Source organism: Scylla paramamosain, chromosome 21 (genome assembly GCF_035594125.1).
Source record: "Scylla paramamosain isolate STU-SP2022 chromosome 21, ASM3559412v1, whole genome shotgun sequence".
NCBI classification, from domain to species: Eukaryota; Metazoa; Arthropoda; class Malacostraca; order Decapoda; family Portunidae; genus Scylla; species Scylla paramamosain.
The window spans coordinates 22,185,767-22,197,799 of record NC_087171.1 but is presented as its reverse complement, the minus strand read 5'-3'; the positions used below and the strand labels follow the sequence as shown (position 1 = coordinate 22,197,799).

At 44.9% G+C, this 12,033-nt stretch overlaps 1 protein-coding gene across 8 annotated transcripts in view; it reads right to left on the bottom strand.

Moving 5' to 3' along the window:
• Nucleotides 1-12,033, bottom strand: part of LOC135111256 (zinc finger protein 853-like) — a 57,192-nt gene that overhangs the window by 29,250 nt on the left and 15,909 nt on the right. The window contains exon 1 of one of the 8 annotated variants that reach the window (XM_064024470.1): nt 5,270-5,522. The exons of 5 other annotated variants lie outside the window; for them this stretch is intronic. In XM_064024470.1, the coding sequence (XP_063880540.1) occupies nt 5,270-5,357 (88 nt within the window). In that variant the 5' untranslated portion in view covers nt 5,358-5,522. Of the gene's footprint in view, nt 1-5,269; nt 5,523-12,033 lie in introns of those variants that run through there. 2 more of the 8 variants (XM_064024474.1, XM_064024477.1) reach the window with 2 other exon arrangements.

The window sequence follows — 12,033 nt, the reverse complement described above, 5'->3', positions numbered from 1 at the left end:
ACTTTAATACAGTTCACTCGGTACTATGCACGATGCGACCTCGGTTCAACTATACCTCATAATCATTTTCTTCGCAGTAAGGGTGTGATGAGTATAGTGGCGTGGGCGTGTGACAAGAGAGGATACGAGAGATCCCGGGATGAGCATAAAGCGGATTCAGTTCAACTATATACGTTAATTTATCTTTTAAGAGCAGATAATGGTGAGGATGAGGAGTAGATGATGGCATTTGTGTGCTACAGGAGAGGATATGAAATGTCTCATGCATACTTTGACTATGGAAGGACACAAACGGATATGGTATATGGTATACCGGTCTTTGTTCAGCCACACTGCTTTCTTAATTGTGGTTTTCCTTTACAAGGGGACAAAGAAGACAATCATGAGTAAATACAGCTACAATAACTAACTCGTAGCGAACAAAGAGGGAGTTGCTATTATTATTATAATTTCCCACCATCGCTTTTCACATTTGATGATCTCAGTACACGAGTATCAGTCTCAAGTGACGTGAATGAATGTACGAGTGAGTGAACACGATTCGCGTCTACGTCTGTATAAAGCTGTTAATGATCCCACAAACAAAGCCATATGCACTTCAGCTGGCGACAAAAGCGTAGGCCTAGTCAAGTGTGTGCCCCAGTAAGCCTATACCACATCAGGACGGCTCGGCGTGACGTGGCTTCCTCTGAGGACTAACAAGTAGGTTATGCCCGCCGCGGCCTTCATCGCCACCCTGTCCTGCGCTGCCTTGCGTGGCCACAAGCAGCCTACACTTCCCTGCCACTTCTTCTGTAGCCACTCGCGCGTCGCCCCGCCACAGTGACGCAGCAACTGAGCGTGAATAAGTCCAGGCAAAGCAAGGAAATTCTGTATACAAGGGTAAGCCTAGCGACGCGTGTGGTGTAACCCTTGACGCTTTTGTGTGTGTGTGTGTGTGTGTGTGTGTGTGTGTGTGTGTGTGTGTGTGTGTGTGTGTGTGTGTGTGTGTGTGTGTGTGTGTGTGTGTGTGTGTGTGTGTGTGTGTGTGTGTGTATGTGTGTGACGAGAAAAGGGAAATATGGGAACGCAGGGTGGATCTCATACACACACACACACACACACACACACACACACACACACACACACACACACACACATAAGGAGGAGGGCGCCAAGGCGGAGGTTCCGAAACACGCATTTTCATGTTGCATTCACACACACACACACACACACACACAAGGCTGGCGAGTAAGCTTAACACCTCAGCACGTAGGGACCACAAAAGTATCCTGCATGTCGCTGCTACAGTAATGCGTGAGTCGCCTTGAGGAGAATGTACGAGTATGTCTATCTCGAGGCCAGATGAGTCTTTAGACGGCCGTGACGGAGAATGTACTGTAGGCCTACGTAGACTGGCGGAATGACGAGCGGATATAGTCAGAGTAGGCCTATTGGGGGCTGGCGGGTTGGGAGAGAAAGGGTTGAGGCCCGTAATACTGGTAGGCTTTCACCCGCAGCCAAACAAAGCCTCGTGACTTGACGGTAACAGCCGCCGGCGGTGGCGGAGTTGTTGATGGGACGGTGCCTGCTGCGTGCCCGGCCTGGTGGTGGCGGTGGAGGTGGTGGTGGTGAGGGGAGAAGTCTTAGTACAGTAGTATCAGTAAGGGTAGTAGTATTAGTATTAGTAGTAGTATTAGTATTAGTATTAGTAGTAGTAGTAGTAGTAGTAGTAGTGGTGAAAGCTGTATCAGTACTCGTTGTAGAAGTATCAGTCATAGCAGTACTATTCGTAGTTCTAGCTGTCATTACTGCGGTTGGTAATAACAGAGGTAGTGACGGTGAAAGGTGGAGCTGAGTGGAGATAGCGACCACGGCGGGATGAGTTCTGGATGTGTCTGGCGAGATGGAGGCGGCTGCGACGGTGTGGAGGGGCGTGGGGCGTGGAGGGGCGCGGGGCTATGGGCGGGAAGGCGCAGAGGGTGAGTGATGGCGCAGGTTACAGGACGTGGATTAAGTGAGAGTTAGGGTGAAGCAGATTAATAGTGGTGTCAGATGCTGCATCCTGAAGGTGTGTGTATGTGTGTGTGTGTGTGAGCGCGAAGAGGACGGATTCTGATAAGAGAGAGAGAGAGAGAGAGAGAGAGAGAGAGAGAGAGAGAGAGAGAGAGAGAGAGAGAGAGAGAGAGAGAGAGAGAGAATCTGCTTGGCTTCCTGTGAGAAAGAAAATGTACACAGTAATTTCATTTCGTATCTTGTTTTTATTAAGTTGTCTGGAGAAAGAGGAAGAAGAGAGGGGAAGAGGAGGAGAAAGAAGAAGAGAAAAAGGTGCTTGCTGGGAACTGAACTGTAATAAATTGAGTTGTAATAAACAAAACGTGATGTTATTTCATGATTCAAGCAACATATTGAAGTTTACAATCCTAATAAATGAGAGACAACGATATTACAGATGCTGCAGTGTGTGTGTGTGTGTGTGTGTGTGTGTGTGTGTGTTGTGGATATGACAGAGTAAACCTGTGTCGTGGAAAGACAAGATATGGAGGGTTGGCAGGTGTCATTATGGAAGTGTGTCGCTCCTTGCTTCACCGGGTGTCACATCCTGCCTTCACATCTGCTACTGAACGTGTGTGTGTGTGTGTGTGTGTGTGTGTGTGTGTGTGTGTGTGTGTGTGTGTGTGTGTGTGTGTGTGTGTGTGTGTGTGTGTGTGTGTGTGTGTGTGTGTGTGTGTGTGTAGGAATATCAGTTGCGGAAAACAGTTTAATTAGAAAGTGGAATGAGAGGGAGAGTTAGGTTTGGTTAGGCTACATTAGGATAAGAGACTGGGCTGCCGTGGTGAACGCTTTTCTTAGCGAAACGTGGAACTGATGTACGATGAAGAGGAATGAAGCTTGGGTCTGGCATGCATGAAGTGAAAGAAGCTCGGTTACGGATACGGGAGACCACTGCTAGTTTTCAAAATCACGTAGAAGTAGCACAGAAGTCGGACTGGAAACTGACATGTTCTGACACCGCAGGAATTTGACAGAAAAGAGTGACATATTGACAGAAGCAAACAAGCCACGTTGCTAATAAATGTTTCCTTAACTTATATGAATCATGAACACAAAGCCGATGAACTGTCCACTTCTTCAGCTGTCCCAACCCACCACAGCAAAGGGGGAGTGTATAGGAAGGCACGCTGGCTCTCCTAAACATCTCATCGCCTGACATATTTGACAAATTGTGGTGAACGTTACTGGTGTTTAGAAAAGTGCTTTCATTATTCTACTGACAATCTACCAAGGTCCCTGTATCAATAACGGAACACACACACACACACACACACACACACACACACACACACACACACACACACACACACACACACACACACACACACACACACACACACACACACACACACACACACACACACACACACACACACACACACACACATATATATATATATATATATATATATATATATATATATATATATATATATATATATATATATATATATATATATATATATATATATATATATATATATATATATATATATATATATATATATATATATATATATATATATATATATATATATATATATATATATATATATATATATATATATATATATATATATATATATATATATATATATATATATATATATATATATATAAGGACCCAACTAATCATCTCTGTGACATTTGAAATTGGTGGTGATGAAAGAACAAAGCGTTTTAGAATATAACTTAATCGCCGAATTTAAACTCGGCCAGTAATAAGTCTGAAGAGAAAACTGCAAATGGTGACGGTAGTAAGAGCAAATCTCTTTCCAGATAACCGCGGATTCTCGAAAAAAAAAAGACTATTTTCTCGTACGAATAAAGGTGAAACAACGTTAAGGTGAAGGAGGAGGAAAATCAATCGAGTACTGCCTTAAACATCAGTGCGTAGTAACAAGAAGCACATGTTTGCAAAGATGAACAGCAAGAGCGTTTAAAAGAGACGGCACATTTTAAGAGACGGAGAGAGAGAGAGAGAGAGAGAGAGAGAGAGAGAGAGAGAGAGAGAGAGAGAGAGAGAGAGAGAGAGAGAGAGAGAGAGAGAGAGAGAGGAGAGAGAGAGAGAGAGAGCGAGAGTGTTGGGACATGTAAAAACTGAATGGTAAGCTCCTGAAATAAAACAGCCCACATAAGAAAAAAGTGAGAGAAAAAAAAAAAGAACGAAACGGAGGAAGAGGCTGCGCGCGTAAGAAATATGGAAAAAGCTTGGGAGAAAAAGTTAGGTAAGGTAAGGTAAGGTTTAGGAAGCATGCAGTGAACGTCTATAGAGTTGAACAAGCAGGGGCAGTGTTGGTGCGGTGCGTGATTTGCAAATTGATACAAGAAAGGGCTGTTTATTTAGAAGAGTGTAGTGACTATTCTTGTCCACCCTGACGCGTTCCTGTGACGCCATTCCTGCGGCGCCTTAAGTCAATCTGTCAGTCACTCCTGAGACGCGGACAGGAAAGCCGCCATAAAGAAGTTTCAATAAAATCAAGAACTATATATTTAAAGGAAAACGTGCGGATCGCTCCTTATTTCTCACATAGCGGTCAGGAGAGGGACTGACCCAGCCTGCCAAGGCGGCCCTACCTGAGAACAGCCTTGTGATAGCAAAGCGCAAAGGATTCTCACTTGTCCAAGGAAGTGATCTGAACTTTAAATATATACATCTTGAATAAAATAAGCAAGCCACTTAGAGAGAAGTTTGCGGCGAGGAAACAAAGGGAATAAGGAAGCAAAGAAAAAATATATACATCAGAAGCATGTGTCGTGCCAGATGAAGCAAAGGTAATGAAGTGAGCGAGGTGGCGATGGCCTGCTGAAGGGGGAGACAAGCACTGCATGTAAGCCGTTTTGAAGGGAGATTAATAAGTCAACACAACTCCCAGCCTGCAAACAACGTCATAGAGACCTTTTGATCTTGTAACATCACTGAAAAACATGCCGTGTGAATGGAAGGTCGAATTATCACGAAGATTTACTCAGTGCATGTCTACACGTCATTGGCTCACTGGAAAGGCACATCAGCAGCCTGTCATGGGTATCAATGTTGGGCATTTTCACCCCCTCCACTGCCACGGATTACTGAATCACTCATCCTAACAATAACAAAACAGACAACTCGAAGATTTGTCTCTCTATCACAGCCAAGGATATCTTCTTCACTTCGTAACCTTGGGACGTTCTGGAGAAATATGGATGCAAGTGGCAGGCATTTCCTGCTGAGGAACACTAACGTAACCCAGACCTGTGTAGTTCATCTTGGAGAGTCTCAGTGACAGGCGTGAGGAGCGGGGATGCTGCTGAAGCCGAGGCAGAGGAACTAATGCTAACATACAGCTTGGTGCACGCTGCTGCAGATAACAACATCCGCTGTCTCACTGACCATAAATAATTCGAATGAGTGCGACTACAGCGATCCCCCAAAGACCTCAAGCTAAACACTACACCACAATGCCCCACCCTACCACGGCCACCGTTCCCCCCATAATCAGCTGCTCCATTCATCCACACACCCCCTCATCCAAGCACTACTCCCAAGCTGCTCCATACAGCGCATCCTTGCAACCCCCATGAGCCGGATAACGCGCACGTGCACTCCTTTCAACCAATGTACCTCCACTGCTATGCTCATGTCACTATGCCCCGCCACTTTCAAGCCACTTAATCCCGTGTATACCCCATAAACTACACCCATTTCACACTCCGCACTCAACCCAACATCCCATCGCCTGCACCCCGCCCATTCTTCCTCCGCAACCCCTCCCCACCTCGCCCATTCCTTAGCCTCTGTACCCTCGCCCACTCTCATGCAGTTTACACACACCCATCCCTACACAAGCTCGCAATGTCAACGGCCCTGTTTGTCACTTGGGAGTATCCGTGGTCCGTGAGGCAGCCACGAGGTAAGTGTCCTAGAGAGTTGGGCATTTCTGTTATAACTGAATAAAGTAACGGAAAGGTGGTTGCTAGAAGGGCAAAGAGAGGTAAGAGAAGCGAAGCAGGAAAGCTGTAGCAGGTATTTTTGTTACGTAATGGCAAAGATGACAGGTAGAAGTGTGGCTACATTTACTTTTCCTTTCTTTTATTCTGTTATTCTTACGGTCTTGCGCAACTGTGCTTACATAAAGTACTTTTCCCTTGGTCAAGATATCTGATGGTCTTAGCAATACTTTTTAGCGTTCTAATGCAAGGCGCCACTGGTGTTCATGACGCACGTGGATCAAAATGCTGGTAGCCACTTCCACCTTCACTCAGTACAGCTTTAAGGGGATCCTTCAGTCCTTTCATGTCATTGTATAGCGATTTTTTTTTCTTGTTTTTACTCTGTTGGGAGCGGTAACTTAGCAGGTTTTTTCCCTTATTTTTTTTTCTCCCTTCCTCTTCCTCCTCCTTTTTTCCCTCCTCATCTATCCCCTGTTCCTTTTCATCATTACCATCACCTTCCTCTTTTTTCTTCTTCCTTTCCTCCTCCAAAGAGAAAGAAAGAAAGAACAGCGGCGCCTACTGCATAGTGAACTTAACACTGCTGCCGCTCACCCTAGCACACCATCTAGTGCATTAACCTCTTATCAACTTGGACTTGACACGCGAGCCTTCCTGGAGGACGAGCGCGGGGGACTGCACCACCATTTCCGGGGTGAGGAGTGCCTGTCTGGTGTCGGCGTGACTCGAGGGACCTTCCACTCAAGGCCTGAGCATAAAGCTGATGACGACACAGATATACTCGCTAGTGTGTTGTGATTAATAACATAAGGACTGAAGTTGTGTTCGGTCGTATTCTTCAACACTGTTCTCTGTTCGATGTCCTCTCTTCTTGTTTTCAAAGGCCGAAGAAGTGAGTAGTCAGTTTCTCATGCTTGCGTTTTTGTCCCTTACAGATAATGCCAAGTCCTTGTTAAACTCTCACTAGAATCACGAAAGCACCCTTGAAAACTCCCAAAAAGTTAACCAAACACGGTTAAAATTTACCTGTAGAATCACGAAATCACCCTTGAAAGGCCCAAAAGAATTTCACTACTGGTAAAAAAATCACCAGGAAATCATTGAAAACCCCAACAGCTCTCACCAAAACCTGCTGAAGATTATTGAGATAAGATGCCGAAACGTTTAGGAACATGGGTATCTGTTTCGTGCATCTGCCTGACTCGTGACGTCACACAGGGGGACGAATGACGCCATCACCCCATGCTCAGGTCTTACCTAAGCTCACATGGGATGCAGTGACCGTGCTGGCAGCGAGGGGCGGGACGCTGCGGTCTCCGTGTTTAACTCAATAAGATCCGAAGCCATACACACTTCAACGTAACTGACCTAGAATGACATGTTTCTTGAGTCGCTGTGTTGCCGAAGGAAATTCAATAGCTAAAGCCGTATTCAAAAACGCTTCGTTCTCTCACCATCACTATTTCCAAAGACTACAGAGATGATCAGCCGGGTTCCCAAGGGTGTTTCTCCCGCTAGAAATGTAATAATCTTGTTGATCTGTTAATAGAACCGTAAAAATACCCTTAAAAAACCCGTATACTTTCAACTAAAGCCTTTTGAAAGTAGTGGAGGTGTGAATATTGTCTCTTCGGCTGCGGATCAGAACGAAGTAACGGGTTTGGTAAGGACATGCGCGTCACAAGATAAGGTAGTGAGAGTAGTGACATCACCGTGTCCACGCAACAGACAAGCTTGTGCCTCCTGGGATGAACCAACGGAGGCCACCTGTCGCCTGTGTGGCCTTGGAGGAAGGAAACCTCGCCCTTCCCTTGGCACCAGAACACATCATTGCCACCATTACCTTCACAATACTGCGGAGGGGTTTTTTTTTACTCTTCCTATTAATGTGACCCTGTGTGTGTGTGTGTGTGTGTGTGTGTGTGTGTGTGTGTGTGTGTGTGTGTGTGTGTGTGTGTGTGTGTGTGTGTGTGTGTGTGTGCGTATAACATCATGAATAGATTATTTTTATTTTTATTTTTCTAATCTATCACTTCTTTCTTTTCCTTTTTTGACTGAGGTTTTTGTGGCAGCGCGTGCCGGAGCCACAAGCAAGATGCCTCTTGTACAAGGCTGTGGGATATGAATCAGTAAACAAACCTTACATTACTAAAACCCTCTCACCTCACATGCTAGTAAAACACATGTTATTTCCGTGCATAATAAACAAAGACGACTCCACGTATAATTTTTCTCCGTCACGCGGCGCCGCAAGCCCAAGTTGCCGAACATTGCGATGCACGGATGTGGTGACAAGAATGTGTGTACAACCTCCCACAGCCCGCCATCTGGTGAGGCCTAAGCCAGGACGTCGGCACTACTAAGGACCAGTCAAGTGAGACAACCGTCATGCCGGCCGCTGAAGGTCGCCCACACAGAACAAACGTCTTTCTAATTCACCCTCATCACGAGCCCCGCTAACCAGTGACGGCTAACTATTGAAACACGATTCCCTGTACATTATTCACACCGTAGAGTGAATCTTAATCCTTAAGAAGCGAGGAGAGACTTAGCAATCTAGCGCTGTGCTGCATCACAGTTACCTCCCACTGAGCGGCGGCCGCAACTCCCAGGCTGCCGAGGCCCCGTGTGAGGCGCTGTGGCTGATGTGGCGGAAAAGCTGCGGTACTGCTGGCATGTGGTATGTACCGCACCTCTACATCAGGAGCCTCAACTCAAACTCACACACGAGTTATTCAGAATACTGGCGATGTGTGAAGTAAATCTTGAACACGTTACGTAATCAAGGATGACTCCTGCGGCCTGGACCACATATGCACCTGTTCACTGTGAGCATCCCACACCTGCGCCACATCTTCCCACGCACCGCTCCCTCTCTTCTTCAATACACTACCTAATGGCGGCATAACGTTACACTTGGACACATACGAAGGTACAGTCCTCTGGGTTTACAGGGACGCAATGTTTGGTCATAAGACACCTCATTCATTCAACTCAAGGAATCTCACATGAAAAATGGTTGATTAGATGTGGTTTAGAGAGAGAGAGAGAGAGAGAGAGAGAGAGAGAGAGAGAGAGAGAGAGAGAGAGAGAGAGAGAGAGAGAGAGAAAGAGAGATTGGTAACGGAGGGCGTCATTGAGGGCGAGGCGGCGTGGTGTACTCTGCCACTACTCTGCAAGTCACGTATCCTGTTTCACACCCGCAGGTCCACATGCACTTCCTACTCTCTCGTCCATCTCCGCGCCTATGCCACGGCCTCGTTATTAAAGTACTCATTTACTCACTCTTTTACATCTAGGTACTCGTATAATATATGTATGTGTTTACGTATGCAAATAACAGTTTTTATAATACACTTTCAATGTCTACACGTGCCAGCCTTTGTCACCTGATGGAAACTTGCCAGGTTGAACGATATGTTTATCATCATTTTTTTCTGGCTTGTTTTTATTCTATTTTCATTTTTTTTTTTTTTTTGTTAAGTTTTTATATCGCTTGTCAGAATCCCATCCCATGTTTTATCTAGTGCGCTGATTGGTCGTCTGCCCCCCAGTTAAGCGTGCTTCACCCAGTCAGTGTCATCTTTTACCTCCCAGTGGCCGGACACGCAATATGTACCTGTCCTCATCACTTCGCTGCTGTCATCCATTCCACGCCTCCGTCTCAGATCCACGCCAGCTGTCTCGTCTCTCACATTAATATTACACAACCACAACCACTGTCATTTCAGGAGCTACAGTCTTCATTTTCTTCTAGTAATCCTCTCATACAGTGACACTTTTCACATACTACGACGTGCAAGTTTATCTTTTACATGTACTTTTTGATTGTTTAACCCTTTAACTGCAACGGTGATTTCTTCCTTCATTTTTTTTTCTTTTTGTTCTTTTTCTTTTCCTCCCAATCCTCCCATACAGTAACGCACTTTAAATATAACGTGCAAGTACATCGTTCTCATTTCATCGCCAAGGTTACACTGTAGAAACGCAACGCATGAACGGAACGGATTTGTGGCTTTCACTCGTGGCTCTGTTTTTCGGTGCTGCAGATAAAATCCATTACGTTACTGGCGCTTTCATTGCTGCACAACTCATCAGCTTATTTGAAAGCTATTCCATACGAAAAAAAAAAATTATGTGACACGCCCTCAGAAACCCATAGCAATAGTTTTCTGACGTTGAAAAGACAAAACCAATTTATTTCATTGTAAGCAAGTGCAAATAATTTTCTTGTGGTCCTCTAAGGTAACGAACGTAGCAGTGGAAGGAGTGACACTACCCAGCACAGCACAACACAGCACAGCACAGCGTAGCACAGCACAGAACAGCACCCCATGCACGCCGAGTGACTAATTCATTCGACGGAGTTGTCAGCCGCACTCATCATCACACGATATATTATTCTCGCTTCATCTGTCTTATACGTTCAATTAATTTTCCTTCAACGTTGTGTAACTGCCATATTTGTCTCCTCCAACGAGACCGGATTATCTTCTTTCTTTCTTTCTTTCTTTCTTTCTTTCCTTGACACACGTGCTCCGTTCATCTGTCCTGCAATGATCACCCCTTCCCTTAACTTCCCACCACTACTAAGTTAATCTCTCGTCCTGCATCTCAAGATAAGTCAGACAGATGTACTGTGACTTCATTTGTATTACAATTACTTGGAGTGCTTGAGCTCCCGCATGAAGGCAAAATCAACCTTTTACACAATGCAGACTCAAGTTTCATCCATTGTGATTACTTAATTCGTTACTACATTAAGCTCAGATCATCCCACAGCTGCAGTTGGTATCGGGTCGAGAGCAACTGGTAGGCGGTAATACCATATTCTGCATCTTATTCTGAAACGCGCTGCATTCCGACTACTTTCAAAAGTCTCTAGTAGAAGTTATGTGGGTTTTTAAGACGTTTCCACGATTCTGGTGACATATTAACGAGATTTCTACATTATTAACAGGAGAAACAGTCTTGAGAACCCGGCTAATCATCTCTGTAGCCTCTGAAAATAGTCGTGGTGAGATAGCAAAGTCTCTTTTACCAGCTATATCATTTGATTTAGCCACCTGAGGACACAAGAGCACGGTAACACTGCCACCGACTGATGTTCTCATTCACTGACTGGTCTACGCTTTGTCTCGGTATGAAACGTGCGACAAACTAAGGCATTTCTACTAAAACTTCCCAAATCATGAAGTACCGGTGTCTCTAATAAAACCTGGTATCGTGTAATCAAATTTTCGGTAAGAATGAAGTAAATTTGTCGCACGTTTCAGAGCAAGATGGAGCAGGTAGAGTGAGTGAGTGAGAGCATCAGTCACTGGCGACGTTACCGTGAGCTCGTGTTCTCACCAGACTAGATTAATGTGACAGTTGGTGAAACAAACTATAAATAAACAGCCGCCGCTTTAAGAATATTACATCCATCTCCATCACTACGGGAAGAACAACGCACTCTGCATACTTATTCGTACATACAACACAGTGGACCATATATTCTGAAACACTTCTGCGCCGCACCTCCACAACATTCAAAATTCTCTAATTGAAAATATACGGAATTTTAAGGGTGTTTTTATGCTTCTATTGATATATTAATAAGGTTTCTATACCATTAGCAGGAGAAACACTCTTGAGAACCCGACTAGTCATCTCTGTGGCTTTTGAAAATATTCGTGGTGAGACAGCGAGTCGTTTAAAAATACGGGCTGATTTAAGAGAACAGCGAGAAATCAAGACGCCAATAAAGTGATGTTGAGTGAAGGTTTTCCATAATCTGCGGCACGAGAACTGAAGGAACTGGCTTGGTATGTTTGGCTCACCTCTCCCTGCGTGTGGTGAAACTGACGCTCAAATACATAAACAAGTATACCACTGTGATGGATAGATCATGTTCCCATCACAACCCTCCCGTCCATGCCCCAGAATCCCAAACCGTCAGCCCCATTTCCGCAGAGTTAGTTACCTTTTGTGCATTTATCTTGTCATCAAGCGAAATATACTCGGATTGTGAACACTGCACTAACAGATCCCCAAGGCTTCAAAATACACATTCCTCGTCAAGGG